Source organism: Erigeron canadensis, chromosome 4, assembly GCF_010389155.1.
Source record: "Erigeron canadensis isolate Cc75 chromosome 4, C_canadensis_v1, whole genome shotgun sequence".
Taxonomy (NCBI): Eukaryota; Viridiplantae; Streptophyta; class Magnoliopsida; order Asterales; family Asteraceae; genus Erigeron; species Erigeron canadensis.
The window spans coordinates 6,044,419-6,069,052 of NC_057764.1; the positions used below are offsets into that span (position 1 = coordinate 6,044,419).

The window sequence follows — 24,634 nt, forward strand, 5'->3', positions numbered from 1 at the left end:
TGTGAATATATAGACATGTTTACCAACCATGTATTAGTTGTTTCACTATCATAGAGATTTCTAGCAATATACTAGACTACAATTGTTATGTATAGCTGAAAACAAATCCATTACAGTTGTGCTTTTAAACTGTATGTTTGCTAGTTGACAAGTTGTTTCAATAGATAAGTTGATTGCCGATTTAGTTGCCCGTAACTCCGTAAGTGTTGTGTTTATCCCTTCAGTGAATGTTATTTTGTAGGAACAAGTGGCTTGGTAGGCAAGGTTGAAGATAGGGTCGACAAAAACACTATAAAGGATTAACGTGGGTTTACACTTGCAAATGGTTTTAGCAAGTGTATCTTTTGCATCCCCGTTACAATACCTCAAAGTTTTGATAGTAAAGGTTTTTATGGTGGTAAATAAATATACAGGTTTTTGATTAGAAAAAAATAATTGGTTGTGGGTTTTACAGGGAGGTTTTTGTAATGACCAGAGCAAGTACCCGCGCGTTGCGGCGGTGAGATGGTGGGGTGATACCTAGGTCATAAAGTATGATAGGTTATAGGAGTTGATATGTCATAGAGTATGATAGTCAAATGTCTTAGCCGTACGGGCTCCGCCCTCGGATTAAAAAATTTATCGAAAGTATATCGAATGACATCTCTAATGAAAGAGCATGATATTTTAATAACACCCATACAATTTTTATAATTTATCGATGTACGGTTTTTGAGATAAAAGATTTTGAATGAATTGGAGGAATAAATAATTTATGGCAGAGAGAGAAAAAAGATGCTTGGTTGAAATTTGAGGAGAGAGAAATAATATTATAGTTATTTTAGATAAATATAGAATAAATAGGAGAAGCATTTTAGGGAAGTATTTAAAATCAATATTGAAAATTTCAAGTTCAATGTTGAAAATCTAAGGAAAATCTGCTTTATAATATAGTATAGATATTTGGTATATAGCCATATAGGTATGTATTTTTGAATACATATAGGTATTTTATACTGGGTTGTTATCATTTGAAAATTAAAATTTTTGTGAAAAAATATATTGTGATTTGAATTTAACACAATGTGTTTTTTAAAAATTTAATGTGTTTTTAAAAACTCATTGTGTTAAGTTTATATTACAGTGTGTTTGAACAATTTTTTTATTTTCACACGCTATAAAAAAACATTGTGATTTAAACTTAACACAATGTGTTTTTAAATGTGTTTTTATAAAACACAATTAAAACACATTGTGTCAAATTTAAATCACAGTGCGTTTTCGTTAGTTTTTTAAAAAAAAATTGGTTTTCGAATGACATTTCACATTTTATACCAGTAAATCAAATTGGTAACTTCGATGATTTCCAAAGTTATGTTTCCTCCATCCCAAAAACTTCAACGTCTTCTCATCATCTGGAATGCTTGGCTTTGTCCCACAAAGGAATCAGTGTCAGAATTTATTTTATTTTTCTTCATTTTAGTGGCTTTGAGTATTGCGAAGGAATCTTTGAATTTAATGTATCGACATTCAACAAGTAGTAAAGAAAATTAACATCAGTTGTTTATGTTTTAACATTTTTTTCGATCTGAAAAAACGTATTCGTTTTTCTGTTTGAATAGATTACTCTCATGCTTGAACCAAGTAATAGCTTCGTTTTTCTGTTTATTCGATGACCACACCTGAGTGACAATGGAGGTGCGGAAAGTGAGGTTGCACCACATGTTAAAGATGCAGGCCGTGGTGGATATATTTTGTTTGGTAAAACTGATTCTAGAAGAGATGTGGGTGGCTTGGAATTTTCTTCGGACAGTCCGGGAACTAAAAGTTTGCATAAGAACAAACCCAATTCATTTATTCTAAGGACGAAAATGCTAAGAGACAAGAAAACACTTTTTGTTTTTCATTTTTTGTTTTTCAAACAAAAATAAAAAAAAAAAAAAAGAAAAAGTGATCAAATCATGTTTTTCAAAAAAGTTTTTCAAGAAAACAGAAAAACATGAAAACATTTTTTTTATTGTTTTCTACTTTTCATTTTCCTATTTTCTAAAATTTAAAACCTTAATTATATTAACTCTTACCTAAAGTCATTGCCCATCTCATTGCCCGTCTCCGTCAAGGCGTAAACTCATCACCCCAACCTCTGTCACCCATCGTCCCCAGCCCATCCCCAACCTCCTACTTGAAAAAGGATAAACATGTTTTCTAAGAGGGTTGGCAACCCACCACTCAAACATTTTTTCACCACTCACTTCTAACAAATCATCTTATGCCACCTCAATTCCACCACTCACTCACCACATCCAAATTTTGTTGGCATCCGAACACTCAATTCACTACTCATTTTACAATTTTCATTTTATTTAAACATTAAATTTTCATTAAATTAAAAACATTACATAATAAATCAAAATAAAACATACATAATACTTAAAAAACATTACGAAAACATTACATGACAAATAAAAACACAACTAACATAGTAAATTTAAAATACATAAATACTAAGCATCGGAATAGTCTGAGTCAACATTCTATCACCATCGTTACGATGAATGTAACGGTATGGTTCGGGTGACCCGACAACGTTGCCAGGTGGAGGAGATACGTACTCCTCCCCCGGGTCAGAGTAGTAAGGTACATCCTCACCATTACCGACACTGCCTTGCCAGTACTCCCCGTGGCCTAGCGTGGTGGTCAAAGTCGAAGAGGCGGTGGTAAGCTGACAAATAACTTGATTCAGCCAATCCATATTCTGACGAAGATACGCGAGATACTCACTTTCATTGCGATTAAGAACCCGATTGGGAGCCGTCAACTGGTTGATCTGGGCTTGGTAAGCCGCCTTGTTTTCAGACACGCTCTGAATGACGTTGTTTACTGCAGTGCGGTGTCTGGAGTCTTAATTTAGGTGGACTTGGATCGACATTTTAACATCACGAAGATTAATTGGAGTGTTAGCCATGGAAGAAGGTAGATTGTGGTAAAATGAGATTTATATTTAGTAGTAGTAGAAAGTATTTGAAAGAGTTGTGTGTGTAAATATGTAGTAGTAGTATATATAGGAAAGTGAAAAGATAAAAAAAGAAAAAAAAAAAGAAAAAAGGCAAACGGCTACTACATTTTCGAAATCCGACTGTTGCATGTATCGATTCCAGGACCTTGTGAGTGGTGGAACGTGTGGTGTGACCACTCAAACTCACCCCGCCACGCGTGGAGCGTTGGCGGCGATGTTCCGTCATGGCGCCGCGGCTATAATGCATCCACCATCCATCCATTGCCAACCCCCTAATATGGAAAAGGAAAATGAAAATAATATTTTTTTAATTTTGAACGTATTTTTAAAATTTTCATTTGTTTTCCAAAAATAAAAAATTCCTCCCACTTTCTAAAAAATTAGAAATGAAAAAGTTAAAAAATATTTTTCACAACTAAACAAGCCCTGGTAAGTTTAAAGAAAATGTAAAACGTGTTTTGCCAAAGCCACCTCTATGGTGAGGTGAGGTATGAAGAAGTCAAGAAACCCACATTTTCTTATTTATCCCCAGACTAATCCTCCAGGCCCAAACGAACATTTTAATCATTCTCATTCTGATTCCTCTATTCCTACTGTCCAAACACACACGAGAATGTGCTCACCAATGATATCCTAGTATCCTATCCATGCATCCTACCGACTCACACTGATGGAAGTCTTCAGATTTGGTAGACACAAAATAAATTGTTATAAAAAAAGATAATCCTCAGAGGCACATTGCTTCTTTGTTCCAACAAGATCATCTATAATGAAATCGTCATTCCTATCCTAGTCCGGATGTTGGAACCTGACAACAGCTTGTTTCTCAAATGTTATTACAGGTTACAATGCTTTGTACGCTAGAACAGGTATAGGGAAAAACAGGGAAAGCTGGTACATATATTTAACACTAAGTTACATCTGCAGCTTATTTCATAAGATTAATTTGATCAAACCCGAAGGATTGAAAACATCATGTTTCCTACAATGACAGTTCATACATACGGTACAGTAAAGTACTTCCCGCAATAGAACATAACCTTACAGCCCGAGTTCTTATAGAGTTATAGTAGTAATGATCAAATCCCATATAGATTATCTATGCAACCATCGTACACTACAAGGCACTGTAAAGTCTAACACAGACTAGGGACGACCATCAAGCTATAGAATCATCATCAAAACCACTTCAAAAATATGAGTGCTGGCCGCTGGGCTGGTGGCATGCTCAAAATTAATAACTTCAAACCAAACCAACTAAGAAATTCACGCGTCATGTTTAATCGAAATCAAAATGATGTATAAATGTATCACAGGACCATGAATTACAACTTACGTTAAAACTAAAACTATAGTGAATTAGGAGCTCACAAAGAAAGATAACCAAGACAACTAAAGTGAACCATATATACAAGCAATGATCCTCGGAAAATATATCTATCTATCATATTAATATAGCACCTTTCAAACCCGATTCAAAGTCATTCTTCCACAATCAACATTTCAATAGTTCAACAGTTACCCAAAGATAGAAAGACTACTTTCAGAAGACCAAAGTGCAAATCAAACCCTCGACCTTTATTTCCAATCAACATAGAATGCAACATATACTCATCGTACATCAAACAACAACAAAAACATACGAAACCACAAAATCTAACATCACTAACTTGTTCATAACACAAAAGAGTCATTAATTAAGCATAAAACCAACAAAAACAAAGGATCACCTTTGATTTCCTAACAACAACAAATTCACAATTCACTAACAACTCTTTCCAATAACCATTATTATTATGATATTATCATCATTACCATCATAACATAAGTAAATTATTATAAGAACCAAAAAAAAAAAAACATAATCATACAGAGGTTTTAATAATCTGTCGCCTAGCCAAAAACCTAGCAATAGGAGGAGTAAGAGCAATCGTAATCGGCACACGAACCGGAAACAAAGCCTTATTACACAAAACAGCAAGCGCCAACGCGCCGCCGCTTGAAGCGGCTAGCTCGGCTGTTCGGTTTCTTTCTTTTGGTGGCTCATTCACTTTTATTTCATTATTATTATTATTATTAATATCATTATCTTTAGGGCCAGCCATACCTACTTTATCAAGAACAGATTCAAGTTGTTTAAATCGAACCTTTTCTAAAGCTGATTCAACGTCCACGTTGTTCTTGATGGCGACGTATAGACCGGCGATGCTGGCGGCTGAGACTGAGAAATGGACGCCGAGTGCGACTTTTCCGTATTTCTTTAAAAGTTCACGGAATCTGCCGCCTGCCATTTTTTTTCTTGTGATTTGATTTTTTGATTGAAACTTTGAGAGGGGTTTTTGATGGATTAGGGTTTTAGATTTTGTCTGAAAATGTGAAAGGAGAAAAGTCAATCGGTCGTTTAAGTGTTTTACCGGCGGCGGCTAATCTGGGCCTTTTTCTTGTATTGTTATTGGGCTTGACGGGTTATATTTAACATAGCAGTTAGCCTATATGGTAAAAGTAAGTTTCTTGAAGAGAAATCCAATGTATAATCTTAATCTTTAAGAATATTTAAGATAGTTTAAATCTAAAAGTAATATTTATAAATAAAATAAAAATTCGAACATTGACTCGGTATACGACATCAGGGAAACCTTACCGTATATTAGTGAACCCAAAGTTTTGTCATCCCTAAGGATCGAACTCAAGACCTTAAGCTTGGGTAAACCAGGAGTGCTCTGACCTCTTTAACATTTACGTGTTGAAAGTTTCTTTTATTTTTTTTTCAAAACTAACTCTTTAGAGAATCGGGTGCTATAAACCCAACCTAAGACCATCAAAATTGTACATTATTAAACCCAGTTGCAAAATGCAATGAGCCAAATAACGCTAAAAAAATATTACATTAGGGTGTGTTGTGTGGACAATGTGCTAGTTATATTAGATGGATGATACTAAATTTTTCTGACTAAAAGTTCACTTCAAAATGTTATAGAAAGTAGGGGTGTTCATGGTCCGGTTTTAACTAAATCTCAGACCAAACCAGAATTCGCGGTTTCAACTTATTTCAATCCAAACCGGACCAGGTGTATTGTCAAACCAGACCAAACAAAACCATGTAAGCCGGTCTGGTTTGACCGGTTCAACGGTTTCGTTATTTTTTTTTTCATTTTTATCCCCAAATAATTTTATGCATATATATTCCGTATATATATATATTTTTTTCTTTTATTACTCAAATAAATATCACGAACACTATGATCTTAATATTATTAATAAAAACACTAATAAAGTTACAATTATATTGTGTTTTATACTCACAAAATAAGAAATATTAAAAGTGATGAAGGACTCGAGTCTTATAATTTTGATCTATGAGTGGAAAATAATAGAGTAATGAAGATGAAAAAAATAAAAGGATAAACTAAAAATAGGAAAGAATGAAAGAAAAAGTATATTTATATAATATAAATAAATGTTTATTAGAATATCTTATAATTGTCTACCAAATTTTTTTTTATAATATATCTGAACTAAAATACCTGATAATATATTGCGCATAATACTAAAATATGTAAGTAGAATATTTTCGGTAAAAGTTGATAAATATGTGAAGTAAATATATTATATATATACATATATGTCTTTTGGTCCGGTCCGGTTTTTGACGGTTTACGTTTTGCTTAAACCGTAACCGGACCAAGGAACCTGGTTTTTCAAAAATTAAAACGTCAGACCAGGCTTTAACAACTCAATCCGACCAAACCAATCCAAGTACCCCGGTTTGGTCCGGTTTTAACGGTCTGACGGTTTGATGAACACCCTTAATAGAAAAATATTACTTCTTTTCCGAATTTATAACTTACAAGTGGGGATGGTGTTAGCACTATGGTATATGAATGGTGCTAAATATGTATATCTTACCATTATTATTATTATAAAAGGGAAAAAAAAAGGCTGGTTAGTGGTTATTTTATAGCAGTGTGTTGCGATTTTTTGTTTTATATTATGTTGCTTTTCTATTCTATGTTAAGTTGGTATGTACATAAGTCAAAAACTCAAAATGAAATGGTAAGGCCATAAAAACTTTCATACTACAATTATGTTGTATATCTGTTTGTTTTTTCTTTCCCTGTAAATGTAAATCACTCCCTTTTACACAACTGCGGAGCAACCAAAATGGTCTTGGCCCTGTGCCAAATTAATCGTCTTGTCACATAACCTAACCAACTATTAAATACTGGATTCGAACGTCATTACTTGCCACTAACAATTTGTCACATAAAAGGAAAAAAAAAAAAAAGAACACAAACTAAATGAACAATAAAAAAAAAACATATAAATCAGTTTTCAAGACATGTCTGCACGCCCAGACATAAGATGCCCCTTTAAGCAAAAACAAACACAAACTAAATGAACAATAAAATGCAAAGGCTACTCAAGAAATGAACAAATAGAAACCTTGCTCTTAAAATCAAACAAAGGTTACTACTTAATAGTTACAACCAGCTGCTCACTTGAACCTCCACATTTCTACACAACTTATTGGAATTATTACCAATAAAGATGCAAGAAATTTAAGTTCTAACCAACAAAATTGTGAGCAATAATACCACCCAACCCTAATCAAATCTAACAAGCATAAGAAGAATAAAACACTTCTTGACCACTTTGATCAAATCCAACTAATCAACTAAATGAATGTGTCTCAGCAAGCGGCTTCAATCACATTCATAAATCTAATGTACAAACAATCATTACAAATAACACAATTACCTCTAAAGAATCTTTCGGCACAATATTTTAAGAACCTTCATGTCACCGGCTGCACCCGTCTTCTTGAATATAAGTCGAGTTGTCCACTTTTTCAGGGTTGTCACGACTAACAAGATCATGGTACATCTTTAGTGACCCTTTTGAGAACTCTATTGAAGCCTCAAAAACCCGACAAAACCCTGTTTGCAATCCGTTTAATGTGATCCGTTGAGTTTCTTGCATACAACTTTGATGTTTCCCTCTTTCCAATTCTACTTTTGCTCTGAACTCATCTAGATAATCTTTCCTTTCTTTCAAATAATCTGCTTGATGGTCAACATCAACTTCACAAAGCTCAAGATTCGTGCTTTTTGGTTCAAAAGCGCGGTTTTCAGTCTTCTGAAACGCAAGAATCTTACGGTCAAGTTCTTTAGACAAGCTATCAGCTTTTCTCTTTTGATCTTGTTCTTTCCCCTGTTGAACCCATAAAGCATGCAAATCCTTTGAGAAGCTTTTCATGGAAAAATAAACCGTTTTGTCAGGTAATTTGTCCATTAAATTAAACCAATCTTGGCATATCATGAGCAATGGAGGCCCGTTTAATGATTGAAAAGGTTGAGATGTGTTTCTACTTTTTGAGTAGAGTTCAACTTCAGGAACTATGAACTTTGATAGCCAACTGTAAAGAGCTCCAACATATTGTTTTTGCGCCGTCAGGTAGTCTCGAAAGCATGCCCGCCAATTCTGAAGCTCAGCCTCCAGTTGCAATGTAGCAAGACGGTGATTGTTGTTTGAGAACTTCCCGTATGTTGGGCACGTGAATAGTTTGACTTCAAACATGATCTTGTTTTGAATTTCATGTGCTTCCAACATAGCCTTCCACATGTCCATCATACTGCATAAAACATGACACGGGTTATTGAAAAGATCATTTCTTCAATGATGTACTACATTAATTGAATAATTGTACTTCAAGCTGTAATTGGTAGTCAACCATGTATTATTTCATTGATATAAGGTTGTCACAATGGACCACTTATATTACAGGTAGTACAAGTTCTTACTATGAGTCAACCGAACTTTACAAGCAGTTATTACAGTATTTGGTACTTGATCCCTGAAAAACTTTATATGATCTGTGGACTATGGATGCAAATCTAAATATTTAATGTTGTACTGCCTTTTATTAAATACAATATTGTGTCTAATGCATAAGTTTGCTGAATTGTGCAAGTGGTTATAGCAGTATTTGGTACTTACCCATGTAAAAGTTCAATGATTTGAGGCTGTAATTCTTCATCTCTGAGTTTATCAATTCTTTCTGAGATCGATTCTGCACTTCGGATAGCTACCAAGATTCGACTATACAAGTCTTTAACTGCAGCCCTTGTTTTGTCTATTGTGACACCCTCGTCTCCCTTGACATCTTGGTTCCTCAACTGGCTGCATTTTCTCTCATATAATTTCCGAGTGTTGTCTCCAGCCTAAGAATGTGGCACATGTCATCAAAGCAAAACATATAAATAGGTTCATATAGGTTATGTCAGATATCAAATGTGTTAGACAAGTTAAAGCATAAAGTAACTCAGACGGTTTGAAAGAAAATCCAAATGTTTAACTAAATTCATAAGATCTTCTAAATCGCTTAAACTAAAAAAAATATTCGATCATTCTTATTGCTATAATATAGTTTTCGTATGCAATTATGCATACAAATGTCAAAAATAGGATAAAAACTGGTCAACCTAGTGTTCCCCATTGTGACCCATTATCCCACCCTTTCTCACCCAACCTTTGCCGCATCTATAAGAACAATCACTCCATCCCATAGAAGTTTTAGCGTTTGACTTACATAAGTATTTCACAATTAGCTTAATGTATAAAAAAAGTGCCTTAATGCATCAGGTTTTATCAACTTTGCGAGTACATTGGACAGGTGACTAGGACATAATTAATATCATCTCTTTTGCATCAAAGCAACATACAAAATATGATAAGAAATAAGAATTACCTTGACTTCTTCATATAACTTCTTTTCCCAGGCATATAGTCTTCCTAGTGTTAAAGAATGGCTTCCTGAATTCATTCCCCCTCCGTCATCAAAGAGATCATTATTAAATTCAGTCCATGCAGAAGCCGTTTTAGAATTTGATGCTACAAGACTCTTACACGTCGTTGACCGATAAGATGTTGAACGTACTGTGATTGCTTGAATGAGCTTAGTTGAACTCTCTGCAGATTATAACACAAAATTTGATATCAAAGGTTTGTTTTCCCCATCAAACACGCACTTTAAATTTTGAAAGTAAAGGATTAACTGAACATCCACAATAGAGGGAAGACAATAGAATGCCAAATCAAAAGCTTAAATGGGTCTACGAATAATACAAGTCATTTACATTTATTAAGCTCACATCGTATTCGAATTTATAAAGTTCACACAAGAATCAACCCTTGAAAGTCAAAATGCATGATTAACACCTGTAAATAAGGGAGTTTGCAAAGAAACAAGAGCAACGATGGGACATACAACTAACAAGAATGACAACCCATAAACTTAACTAATGCAACAATACACAAAAGGTGAAATCCTGAAAACTTAGAGGCTAGCAAAAATGGAACACATATTGGCTGGTTAGAAACAATGCTTCTTATTGTTAAGCACCTACACTACCTTATAAGAAAGTCAAGAAAAGAATGTCAATGTTAACTGTCTATATATATACACACACACACACACATCCGATGACGATGTGCGAATAGGTAAAACATACATAAGCAATTGTTGCACCTTCCCATCTAAAGCATCCCCATGGGGGATACCCGCAAACCCAAAGTTATCTAGTAACTGGGATCCGCCAGGTTTGGCAGCAGTTTCAGAGCCGGTTTAATAATCTGCCTACCTAAACCCGACCCATTGCCATCAGTAATCCCCAATAAGACCCACAAAATGAATATTTAAGATTACAAAATAGCTATAACAAGTACTGCCTAGAAATAATCAAGTAACAAATGAAAGATAAAGGCTAAACAGAAGCGTGCCCCATTTAACATTTGGCATTAGGTGCTCAAATATATTAACAAGTATATGCAATTATTCAAATGATTATGTGCTCAAACATAATAAAGACTCCTTTACTATTAGCTCCAAAAATTGCATTCGTGCAGTACCTCAAGTTCATTTAGAAAATTCTCTCATAATCCCAAAATTAAGATAAATGATGTCATATTGTCAATTTGAGCAGAATACAGTTTAACCTTTATCCTAAAGATATAATGACATACATCAAATCTTCATCAAGGGTAAAAAAAGTTACCCTGAAGTTAATATTGATTTGACCTGTGGAATTCAACTATTGCCTGAACGATATGACTAATTAGCCCCTCCTTTTAACATACGACTCTTGATAGTCAAACCAAACAGTACTCAAACAACAATCCAATACTACTCTACAATACTAGCCCCCAAATTCCCAAAGTTTTATCAACTGTGAATATGTATAATACTCGAGCGAAAATAAGACTAGGATTCTCTCATGTTCAAAATCAACATGACGGATCGTGTTGAAATTAATGTGAGTGCAAAATTACAGTTAATGTCGGGTTTTATTTTATTGCATTTTCTTTTTCCACAAAATTCAACATGGCATATAGTCTTGACTATGAACTTGAGATGACCTTAAGATAAATGGAAAACAATATAAATGTGTCTGCCTATAAGTAGTAACCTTTAAACACAAAAAGCTTTCATCAGAGGCAAATATCTGCTCACATAAGCCAACCACCCCCAAAATTTGAAGAAAAACCAAAATGTGTATTTACATGAAATGAAAAGAAAAAAAAAATGAAATGGGAAAGGACTGAAAAGCCCCTACCTTTAATTTCATTCAAACCAGATTGTAACTGGACCCTGTTAGATTCCAGCATCTTAGATACACCTTTCCCAGATTCATAAATCCTCAGAAAATAATCTTCAATATCTTTCAATGCTTCCAACAACTCCCTCCCATTTTCAGGTGTATCTATAACTACTGACAAACCCTTTGGTGTTTGTATGTCATCTTGGCTCATTTTAGCACTATCCACTGTTCCCAAAACTTCACAACTTTCTTCTTCTTTTTGTTTAACACAACTCTCTTTTTCCTCCTTCTTCTTCTTCTTCTTATTTTCACTGTTTACCACTTTGTTGTTGTTTTTTACCACTACTTGTTCAACTTCTTCCTCTTCCAAATCAGGTATCCCTTCTTGTTCCCTAACTACCCTTAAATCCTCATCAAAATTACCATTATACCCTCTCATCACCTCTGGCCTCATAGTGTAAAATGGGTCAAAAAAATCCCATCCAAACTGATCCCTTTGTGGTGATGGCATTGTGGGCACACTCCCCATACCCATATAAAAATACCCATTTCCATTCCCAACTTCTTGCTCTTTTTCCAAACCCATATCTGTTTTAAAAACTTTCTGTTCATCTTCTTCTTCCTCTTCTTCTTCTGAAGATGATGTGCAAGAACATGAAGTTGAACCACATGCAATATTATTGGAATCTTTGTTTGGTTGTGGAGTTGAGTTTTGTTGAAGAAACAAAGGGTTTGAAACTACTTTTTTTTCTTTTTGAGGTGAAGGTGGTGGAAGTGTGATTAAAAATGGTGAAGAAGATGAAGAATGTCTTGCAACAAATAGTTTTAAAGCTATTGAAACACCATAAACTGATTGACAATACTTAAAATGTGCTTCTGCTAATGCATATCTTTTCTCTACAGCTAATTTTAAAAAATGCTTCCTTTCTCTACATATACCCACTACCTCTTCTTCTTCTTCCATTTTTGTAGCTACACACCCCATTTTCAGCCAAAAAAAAAAAAGGTTTTTTAAAAAAAATGATTTTTATAAGAAACTATTCAAGGGCTTGATAGATTTGTGGTCTAAAAATACTGGGTTTCTGTCAAAATGGAAACTTTTTTCAAAAGAGTGCAAAAAAGTGCAGATTTTTATAGGAAAAAAACAAGCACTTCAGAAAAAAAAAAATCAAGATTTTAGTAAGTTTCTGTTGGCAAGAATCTTGCTTGATGAACATTAAGTAAAACCCATGTAACCAAACTCATTGAGTGAAGAAAAAAAGGAAGAAGCTTTATAGAGAGAAATAGTAAAGTTAGTATTTTTCTGAAAATGGCTTGTCAAACATAAGTGAGAGAGAGAATGTAAGTGATACATTGTGTGTGTAACTGTGTAAGTGTGTTTTTATGTGTTTGAATATGTAACTGCAGAGTGTATGATATTGAAGTGATTGTACATTATGTATTAGGAAATGTATATAATGCATTGAGACTTGTAATGTATGTTTGTCTTGGATTTGGGGATTTTGGTCACAGGAGAAAGTGGTCAATTTTGTATAGATTGTGTTTTTAATGTATGGCAGGAATAAAATGTTGCTAAATGGAATTTAGCTGCTAAAAAGCAAGAAAGAAATTGGGAGGTTTTACTTGTTCAATGTGTTTGAAAACTTTTTTCCAGTCCAATAGTTGCTAGCTTCAGAGTTATATTTCGAATTCCCGCCATCATCAAAATGTACGATAACAAGTAAGATATTTTAAGTATGGCCGATCATGTGTGGGTTTGAGTCGATTTTGACTTTTGACCTAAAATTAAAACCTAAGACTAATAGGAGTAGAACTTCTGGGGAATACCCCTTCACCATTCAAAACGAGACACGTGTTCTATACTAATCATATGAGGCATTCCTCTCATTCCTTTGGAGTGGAGTAATGCCCTCAAGGCATTCCTTTTATTTTTAATTTTTTTTAAATAATTGTATATATGTATATTTTGATATGTATATATATTATTTTTAACTAGTTAAGTAGTTATGTCTATATATATCATTAAAGTTTATAAATAAAAGCTACTAAAAACTAAAACGTCTTAATACAATACATATTTAAAATAAAAGTACTTAATTAAAACATGGAGGAATGAAAAGGAGAAAATGAAACATACTAAAATTACTGAGATCGATATTGGGCGCGGATTCGCGCCTTTTCCTCCTCCAGAATAGCTCGGTCCTTGGGATTCACATTAGACAAGTCCCTAGCCAACAAATTCATTCGCTTGGTTCGGACTTTTTCGGATTTCAGTTCAAGCTTCTTCAGTTCGATCTCTTGGCGTGCCTTGCCCACTTCTTGCAAACTCCGCATCTCCATTGCTATGTTATACGCCTCCACATCCACCGACGCCGCAGCCTTCCCCTTCCTTAAACCCCCCCCCCCCCACGGGCGGCTTTTTTTGTCGTATCCCTCCCAACCGGATGACCCAACCTAGACAGTTCTGGCTGCGGTTCCCCCTCATCAGTATCATTAAGGTCGAATGCAACCCTCGCAGACGACCCCACACTTTGTTGACCCAAACTTTTCGATGTTGTCTTCGACCATTTTGAACTCGGCTCACCATGACTACTCATCGCCTCCCAACTCTCAATAACCTCCCACTTCGAACTTCTCCTCAAACACTGCCATTCTTTCAAAAACTTAAAAATCGGAAACTGGGCATTATATTCACTAACAACATTACTAATCAAATCCTCTTGACTACTACCACTTTGATAACCCGAACCACTAAGCCTAGTTATGATACCATTAAACATAGTGACACTAGTCCTAATTTTCCGTCACTTCCCCTGTAACGATTCAATACCCCGGTAAGTCGGTCTCTTCAAGATTTTGTGATATCCTTCCTGAATCTTCAACCAAAAGGTCCGAGCCTTTTGATAATTTGCTACAAAAAACAAATACAAAAAATATATATATCATATGGTTTTATATATATATATATATATATATTACATATATACGGTTATATATATGTAGATATAGATATGTGATGATGTTATACCGCATTTTGGGTCCTCAGATACATCGACCCAAGATCGACATAACGCCAAACTTTCCTGTTCCGACCAGTTAACTTGAGAGGGGATTTTCTTCGGGGCCTCTGTTTCTTTCTTCCGATGTTTTCTTTTCTCTTTTTGCGGAGACGAAACACTAACTTCGGGTTGTGTCTCCTAAACCTCCTCCACATCTTCATAAAAGGAGCTCGATGCCAGTGGTGTATTGACCATCCGTTGTGAGTCTTAAAAACAAACACATAAACGAAAAATATATCAAGATTTATATATACATATATATATATATCCGAAATATATATATATAAAAATATATATTTATATATAAAACAGAAAATATATATGTATATAAATATAAAATCAAAAAAAAAAATTTATATATATATTTATAACCGAAAATACATATGTATATATGAATAAAAATCAAAAATTACCAAACATGGCGCTGGGTGTTTGAGCGAAACCTGACGGAGAAGGTCCAAAACCGGAGTTATCTTGTCGAATCCACGGGGTTCTATGTCCAGGGGGAGTCATCGGTGATCCAATGTTCATTGTACCGAGTGATTGAATAAAATCCGGATTATTATGAAGATTCGGGTCATCGAAATTGTGTTGCAGGGGTGTTCTTTGATTGTTATCCGCGTTTTGATTGGAGAAAAGGTTAAAACCCCACTGATTGGGAAACATTTTCGGTTGATTTGGATGAAAAAGGTTTGATTTTGTAAAGAAAAAAAGATGGAGAGTTGGAGAAGAAAGAGTATAGATATAAGAATGTGTTTTGTATATATGTATATTTAGATGTGAGTAAAAAAAAAAAAAAACGGAAGAAACAATAATCAATGTTGACCTCCACTAAATGCCAACCACTTCGGACGCGTTCGAAATGCAACGGGGCACGGTTTTTCACTATCCGGAACGCCCCCGGGGCCGAAGTGGGGCTATCCCCAGGCGTTCCGCACGAATATTTTTGGTGGGAACGGGCTACTCCCAATAGTCTAAACTGTTCGGTTCCGTTTTTATAAAATTAAAGCCGTTTGGATTCGATTTTTGTTGAATTCCGACTTTTAGTTTTTTAATTGGTTTGGATCGGTTTCGGTTTTGATTTTGTTTTTTCTTTCTCTACTCTTGAAATGACTGAGAATGTAATATAGAGTAAATATTGATATCATCTTGAGTAAAGCAAATTTACTCCACAAGACTCACACACATTGTTATTTTTTATAGTAACTTAGATAATTTGTAAACTTTTTTCTAAGTACTGTCATGTTATTCGCGTGGTGGTCATGACGGCGACGGTGTGGCAGTGGGGGTGACTATTGGTGGTGGAAGAGACGTTGAATAATATAGATAATTGATATTTTAAAAGATAAACAAGCATGGTACCCGCGCAATGCGACGGCGAGTCGGCGATGACGGTGGTGACGACATATATTGGTGTAGGTAAAAGTATTTGATTTAAAGGGGTTAGTAGAGATATTTTCTAATATAATGGAATAATGGTGTAATTTAATATTAAGGGTTGATGGTAATTTAATTCATTAAAGGTATTTTGGTCAATTCGCATGTCCATTTATGTAAACTTTCAACATAGAGGTTATAAATTTTATATAGTAGTATAGAAGATTATAGTGAATTTAATAATTACTGTTAAAAAAGTATAGTGTATGTGAAAATATTTTAAAAGTTGTTAAATGAAAATGGTACATTATTTCAGCACTTCTTATAATAAATTGTTGTTATTTTTATAAAATAGTATATAAGTATAGAAGATAAAGAAGATATCAATAATTTGATTAACCATAATTTTTCATAAGTACCTTCTAAATATAAATATTATCAATGCATAACCAGTTAAAATAATTTTTGACAAATTGCTTAATGAAGTGTATCTCAAAATGCAAAAAAAATCATATATATAAAATGATTTAAACAGTATAACAGAACAATAGAGGTGTAATTTTCTACTAGGTCAAAGTAAAAATCAATAATATATGAAAACGATTACGTATTTTTAACACTATAAGTTAGAAAAACATAAGAAACTAAATATATTAATTAGTTTAGTTTGGTTTGGTTCGGTTTTGGTCTGTTTTTGTCATATGAAACTGAAACCTGAACCGATCCATTTAGTTTTTTTTTAAATGAAAACGATATGATATTGATCGGATTTTGTTTTTTTAAAACAAAAAAAAAACAATCGTTTTGATCGGTTTTCGATTTTTTCGATTATTCTTTGTTCTCCCTAATTTTAAGAATAAAAAAAAACTAAGAGATTAATCGTTCGTTGTTGCATCATATATTTACTGCACTAATTGTCTAATGAAAGATTAAAATTTATTCACATATGCACATCGTATTTTCTTTTCTTTTTGTACAATTAAGCGTGTTCGGACGTTAGCAATGCCAAATGGGTGATCCTTCTGGAAAGTTTGATTGAGCAACCAGAAACAAAGTCGTGAGCCTATAGGCAAAACGGATAATATTGTTTTGTGGTAAGGTGGGATGTATTAAATACCATTAAACTTTTAAAAATATTTGGCCATGGTTAAAAATCCCTCAAGTCTTGTTTTTTTATTCCATAAAATTTATGGGGACGAATCATTTATTCAGTATTCAAAAAATCTATAAAAAAAATAGTATGTGAGAAGGTTTTTTTTCTAAGTTAAGTGTGTGACAATCTCACACTCAAATAATAGTCTCATACTCTTATGTTGAAAGTTACGTGATGAAAAGGTATAAAATACTCGTAATGATTATATTACACGATCCGTCCTTCATCTTTTAAAATATATCCAACAACTTTTTATCATTTACTTTTACATCAATTATCTACATTACTCGATGCCGTCGCTGCCACCAACGGTTGTCCCACCACCATACCAACGCCGCCACGAATACCGTCCCATTGCGCTAGTACCGTGCTAGTACTTTTTTAAAAAGAAATTAAAACTTCTTAAAAGAAAAATTATTTCATGTGTTTCTCAAATTATAAAAATGCATATTAGATTTTTGTAAAGATAAGTTTTATTTTTTTTATAATTAAATTCAAATTTTAAAAAATACTGATGTGCATTTATGTAGCATCTTAAAACTATCTTTCTTGAGTCGACGCCTTTTTGAAAACATTGAACAAAACTAGTTTCGGGAAACTCTGGGTCATCGACAAAATAGTCTCTCATTAGAGTTTCTTAAGCTTTTTCCCAAAAAAATTCCATATACGCCCGACCTAGCGATAGAGTTTGTCGTGTCTTAAAGTGAATACCAGTCAAAGTTAAAAGTCTTTTTTTGTATTAGTTTTTGAATAGACTTATATGATTTAATGACAAAAATTACCATATTTTGGGACTTATTGATTGTTAACAAATCATATGAAATTTAGGTTCACTTTGAAACAAAATCCTGGTTTTGTCAGTGTTATATATGATTTTCAAAAAATGGTAGAGTACTGCTCATGGATATGTCATCAACGGAATAGCCAAAGGGAAAGTATAACTCGTCGGAACGAAAGGAAGACGACAACATTTTAAGATGAAGTGGTTGTATTAGTATATATGACATGGTTATGATTGTATAAAAAATTAGTTGTTTTTTAAGTAATCTAATTTACATATAAATAAGAAAAAAAAAATGAAGATTTAAATTTATTTAAAAGAAATGATAATGGGAAACGGTAAAAAAAAAAATCATATGTCACTTGAGGGTGAGCCATACGTTTTTAACTTTTGGTCTAGTGGTTAAACCGTATGAGGATAACGAACTGGCGATGGTGAAGCAGCCGTGTGGCAATCTCGAAATCACAAACTAACAATATCTACATTATGCATTTGTACCGTGTGTAATAAAATTTGTATCTTTGTTATAGATTACAAAATTATGTTAGTAAAAATATCACTCCCCCTATCATTCAAACCTTCAACTTAAAGCACAAGGTGTATTGGTATTCGGCTATTTGCCACTTGATATATTTATTTTTGGTGGAAATGAGTAATTCTTTTAACTAAATATTTAATAATCATTCTAATTATAAAATCATGATAATTGGTAAAAACAAGATATAAAAGTAAAAAATATAATCAGTAGAACTTAATTATCGATTTAAAAAAAAAAGTTTTAGCTAATTTTTAAAAAGATATACTGTATCATTTTTCTTATGGTAAATTATATTTCTGGTCCTTAAACTTGACATGTTTTTCATTTTTAGTCACTAAACTTCAAATTTTGTAAATTATACACTGAATTTGCCACTTTTTTTTCACTTTTGGTCACCGCATCAATTTTGTTACCTTCCCTCCGTTAACTTGCTCAGATTCTTTAGATTTTTTTCAGTTTTCGTTCTTTTCATTTATTACATTATGAAAAGTGATAATCGGTGAAAAGTACATTTAAAACTCATCCATTTATATGATTTATTACAAATTTATACGACACAGACAAAAATATTTACAATTAAATCATAAGGCGTTATCGATTATTCTGAGAAAAAAAATCTAGAACACGTTACTTCGGTTACCTGTTACAATATCTTATATTTATTATAGTTTAACAATAGTTAATAAAATGAATTAAGGAAAACTATATAAATTTATATAACACAAACAAAAATATTTACGGTTAAAGTAGACATAAGGAAACTAAAAAGTTCAAACAGAGGCACTATAAAAAATCTAACTTTATAAATAAAAATTTCAACTAACAATTATTTCATCGTCGTTCAAAAAGAATATCAATTATTTCATCTAATCAAACTAACCGTAAATATTTTTGTTTGTGTTATATAAATTTATATAGTTTTCCTTAATTCATTTTATTAACTATTGCTAAACTATAATTAAAATAAGATGTTGTAATGGTTATCCGGAGTAACGTGTTTTAGATTTTTTTTCTTTGAATAATCGATAACGCCTTATGAGTTAACCGTAAATATTTTTATTTGTGTCATATAAATTTGTAATAAATCATATAAATGGATTGATTTTTGAATGTACTTTTAATCGATTATCACTTTTAATAATAGAATAAATGAAAAGGACGAAAACTGGGAAAAAAACTAACAAATCTGGGCAAGTTAACAGAAGAAAGGTAACAAAGTTGACGTTGTGACCAAAAGTAAAAAGAAAAAAAAAGGTGTCAAGTTTAATGTCTAATTTGCAGTTTTTGAAGTTTAGTGATTAAAAATAAAAAACGTGTCAAATTGGGAGAACAAAAGCCTAATTTACCGTTTTTCTTATTTCGATGTTGGTAAATAGCAGTGGAAATGCAAAGTATATGTAAGGTGGAGATAAGAAAGGGCCAGAATCCAAGGCTTGTAAGAAAAAGCTGGAGGGGCTCGAGGAGTGAGGTGGAATTTAGCCTCTTGGGTGCTCCCTTGTTAATTTTGAGTGCACAAACAATTTATTGCGAGTACTTACTTAACTTATTGATTAGTGTCTAATTACTTGCTTAACCTCTGTGTTGTACGTATTAAATAATTTAAACTTTTGTAGTTTTGTATTTAATTGATGAGTTTTGTTAAACAAATTCCTAAGGGGGAAGGGAATGGACAACAGCATCCCCAACGGCATGGCATGCCGCCGAGGGAACACCGCCGCCATCCTTCCGGCATGAGGACGACATGGACACGAGCGACATTAAAGCCCGGCGAGGGATGAGAGATTTGGACCGTTGGGAGGAGCATGTGAGGGGTGGGGTCCGCCACTTTTTGACCGTTGAAGCTTAATTAAAAAAAAGAAAAAATTTTCTACCTCTTTATCTATAAATATACATCATTTTTAACCAAAAAAATCACCAAACAAAAAACATATCTTCACATTTTCACCAAAACAAACACCACATTACTAAAAAATGGATTCCTCTTCCTCATCTTCTTCATTTTGTGTTCCCCCGGAGTTAGACGAATCATCTACGGGGAGTACTTTTGAGTTCTTTAACCAAGTGTACGCCGAGCTTGAATGTACCGGCACCTCTACCGACACTCGTAGGTATATCGATCAAGACCAGGAAGAAGCTCACGCGATACTAATGCGTGACTACTTCGTTGAAGACTCAAAGTTTGACTAACCATTTTTTCGTCATCGTTTTCGCATGAGCAAGGGGTTGTTTTTGAAGATTGTTGGTGATATTGAAGCCAACTTTAGTTACTTTCAAGAGGGGTACGACGCACGGGGTAAAAATATTTGCACCGCTCTTCAAAAGTGCACATCGACGATCAAACAACTGTCTACGGGTGAATCTTCAGACGCGTATGATGAGTATTTATGTATGGTTGCTAGAACTTCACGCGAGAGCATGGAGTACTTTTGTGATGCGGTCGTCAATTTGTATCAAAAGGAGTTCTTACTTAGGCCTACATCTCATGACTTGGCTCTCATCACACAAGCTCATGAAGAAAGACACCACATTCCAAGAATGCTTGGTAGTCTTGATTGTACACACATCGAATGGAGGATGTGCCCTAAACACTTAAAGGGGCAATACACGAGGGGTGATCACAAGGTACCTACTATTATGATTGAATGTGTTGCTTCTTATGACTTGTGGATTTGGCATTCGTTTTTCGGTCCCGCTGGATCGAACAACGATGTCAATGTTTTGCAGCACTCACCGTTGTTTCAAAACGAGCGTAATGGATCCGCGCCAAACAGTTCGTTTAGAGTAAATGGACATGAGTACAAGCGCGGTTACTACCTTACCGATGGAATCTATCCTAGGTAGGCTGCGTTTGTTAAAGCTTATCCTCATCAAGTGGAACAAGATGAAAAGAAATTTAAAAGACTACAAGAGGCTAAAAGAAAGGATGTTGAGCGAGCCTTTGGTGTTCTCAAGGGAAAATGGAAGATCTTGGACCATCCCCTCCGGCTATGGACAAAGGAGAAGATCAAAAAAGTCGTCGCTGCGTGTACTATACTTCACAACATGATCATCAAAGACAACGGGCGGGCGATATCACCGGTTCATATTATGGATCCACCGGTGCCAAAAGTTTATAACCCGGAAGCAAACCGGGAGATAATGGACGAGAACGTGCATCATCGGCTCCGATACGATCTCACGGCGCATGTATCGGCTTTAGACTTATCATTCCTTGACGATCCAGCGATGCAGCCACCATCAGTTGCGAGTTTGATTTAGTTGTCTTCATTTTAGAAATTTAGAATTTAAATTTATGTACTTTTTGATTTATGTTTATGTAATGTTTAGTTTAATTTGAATGAAATATTTTAAGTTTTTATTAAAAAAGAAAGTGTTTGATTAAATTAAATGAAAAAGAAAAAAAATAATTTGGGAGGGATGAGAAAGTCATGAATACCATTAAAAATAGTTGGGATGGATGAAAAGGAAAATTGAGTTGAAGATCTTTGATTGGTGGAATTTGGGAGGGATGGAAAATTGGGAGGCATGACTCCCTTCCCCCTAAGGACTTTCGTTAAAGTATATTAAATAGTTGTACACTTAACATGAAAATAATGATGGACTTTTGATATGAAAATGTACAATCGTTTTATGCAAGTTAAGTGAAACCTTATGGCTTCATTAACATTTTCCTTAATTGATTAACTGGTACGTGTAACTTTTCGTACGTAATTGCAGTACGGGAATCACTAATTATTTATTAGTACATCGTTATTATTCTATAATATTAATAACTATATTAAATATTAATTTTAATATAAAACATAAAAAGTTAAGTCAGGGATATATGTTGGATGGTGGGAATGTATTTTTGACCAATATACACTGAGCTCTGACCAAATTAGATAAAAGGATAAACATAGCCTATTACTTTATTTAATAAGAGAATAGTATTATTTTGTTTTTACATACATTTCTAATATAAATAAAAGATTTGACAAACAAAGCTATAAAATTGTTGGAGTGGAAGAATCCTCATTTATTATACCTGAGGTACCAGGTTCTAATCTCCCTTGAACTTTTAAGCCAATTTTTTTTGTTTTGTTTTTTATTTTCAAAATTCACTTTGCCCTTCCAAATTTTATATTTATAACCTTGAAATTTTTTATTTAGTTATAATTAGATATAGTTTCATTTTAAATGATTACTTGGATTTAATTGTATGTTTTCAAATGGTTTTTTAAAATTTTTTGTTTGTCTTAAAAAAAAATGTTATTCTTGGACTTTCATACATAATTTATCTTTTTGTAATCTTTTGTTTCTTTTAAGTTTTTCTTTTTTGTTTTATGTCTTATGTAACTTTTTGGTTTTTTATAATTTTTGTAACATTTGTTATATATGTTCAATATTTAACATTTTGTTTTTTTTTATATTGAAGTTTTAGATTTTTAACTTTATAATCTATGTTTTCTTTTTTTTTTCTTTGTATTACATTTTGTTATTTTTAACATAATTTATAACTTTTTTTTAAAAAAAAAATATTATATCATTTTTGTTATTTCAAAACTTTATCTCATATATTTTTTAAAATCTTTTCATATTTTTGAATATAATTTCAGACGGGTTAATTGGTTTTTCCGGGTTCTTTGTTTTTAATGATGTGTTTGGTTTTTTTACACGTTGATAAAATAAATTAACTATCCTCGGCTTTTTGGAAAACTTTGTTTTACATATATCCCATCCGGTTTTCCTTTTAATTCCTTTTGTATCATTTTTTTTCTCCTTCATGATATTTTGCGGTAAACATAAATACGATGTTGTTTTTGTAATATTGATCTGAAAAGAAAAACGGATTTTCTAATGTTTTATACCTTATGTTTAGTTTTTATAAATATGATTTTTATTTTTGTTAAATGAATACTACATGTTATCTTGAAAAAATTTGCTGCATTTTTTTAACTTCGTTCAAAAATGCAGACGCTTGCAGAAATTAACGCCGCCCATCGGGCGGGTTGAACATCCTAGTTGAATAACAATTTAAGGGTAAATTACACTTTTCGTCCCTGAAGTTGACAGCTTTTACACTTTTCATCCTTAACGTTTTTTTATTACAAATTTAACCTTAAAGTTGTCAGAATTTTTCAAATGACGTCCTTTGGCTAAACGATGTTAAGTTTCAGCCATTAAGTCCCACACGCGCAAAACACGTAAGGGACTGAAAGTGAAAAACGTAAAAAGTTCAGGGACGAAAACTGAAATTTACTTTATCAATTGTCATCATCTTTATCTTCTCTGGCTGAGTGGCCGTAAAATTCGTCGGAAAACTTAAAATGTCGATATCTCACTCGTTTCTTCGAATTAGACCACGAAACCACCACTAAACTTCTCAAAATTAATTTCTGCATCAATCCTAACCAAAAGATTTCAGATTCAACACTTGTCGGAAAACTCAAAATGATATTAACAGTCATAAAATGGGTTATCGATACACTAAAAATATAAAATACCTCTTTTGTGACTGGTAAAGTGGGGGAAGTTTTCTTTATCAAATTCTTGCTTACAAACTGTAGGTTTTATGTTCCAGTAAAATCTTTGGTAATTTGCTATTTATCAATATGTATCCAATTTTATTCCTTGCATGCAGACACACATATTTCAAGAGTAAAAGAATATTATAGATTTGTGTAAGTGCACGTCTATATCAATAGCAGTCTAGATTGTTTGGGCTTATATTGTAATATGTCTTTGTCATGTGATTGTCATTAATAAACTTTGTATTATGCATAGAATACTAGATTAAGTTTGAGTATTAAATGTGTAATAATATTCTGCTATGTGAAATACGACCTCGTATTTGCAGGGTCAAATACGAGGTGGACTATAGGATTACGACCCCGTAATTGCAGGGTCAATTACGAGCCAATCAAGAATTACGACCTCGTAATTATGACGGGCTGGGCTTGGATTTACGACCTCGAGTCGCTGAAGCCTTTGGGAGGTTTTCCTATAAATATCAGAACTCTAACAGAGATTAGGGTCAAACATTTGTCGAATTATCAAGCATATTTGTGCAGGTTAATAGGTCAAAGGTCGTTCCGCTAGCCCGAAGAAGACCTGCGAGGCAGCAGGTGATCTAGGGTCTTTCGTTGTGAATC

The 24,634-nt window shown here is 33.4% G+C and overlaps 3 protein-coding genes across 3 annotated transcripts; 1 reads left to right on the forward strand and 2 right to left on the reverse strand.

The window, feature by feature from the left end:
• Window positions 1-4,756: 4,756 nt before the first annotated feature.
• Window positions 4,757-5,422, reverse strand: LOC122597897. The gene has a single exon (XM_043770482.1). It carries the CDS (start codon window positions 5,284-5,286, stop codon window positions 4,861-4,863), a length of 426 nt encoding a protein of 141 aa, XP_043626417.1. The 5' UTR covers window positions 5,287-5,422; the 3' UTR covers window positions 4,757-4,860.
• A 2,001-nt stretch (window positions 5,423-7,423) lies between these two features.
• On the reverse strand, window positions 7,424-12,667 carry LOC122598365 (protein ALTERED PHOSPHATE STARVATION RESPONSE 1-like). Its single transcript, XM_043770956.1, has 4 exons — window positions 11,608-12,667; window positions 9,744-9,964; window positions 8,993-9,216; window positions 7,424-8,627 (listed from the first exon to the last, which is right to left on the reverse strand). Exons 1-4 carry the CDS (start codon window positions 12,575-12,577, stop codon window positions 7,796-7,798), a joined length of 2,247 nt encoding a protein of 748 aa, XP_043626891.1. The 5' UTR covers window positions 12,578-12,667; the 3' UTR covers window positions 7,424-7,795.
• Window positions 12,668-20,711: 8,044 nt separating this feature from the next.
• Window positions 20,712-21,341, forward strand: LOC122596893. Its single transcript, XM_043769537.1, has one exon. It carries the CDS (start codon window positions 20,712-20,714, stop codon window positions 21,339-21,341), a length of 630 nt encoding a protein of 209 aa, XP_043625472.1.
• Window positions 21,342-24,634: the final 3,293 nt, after the last annotated feature.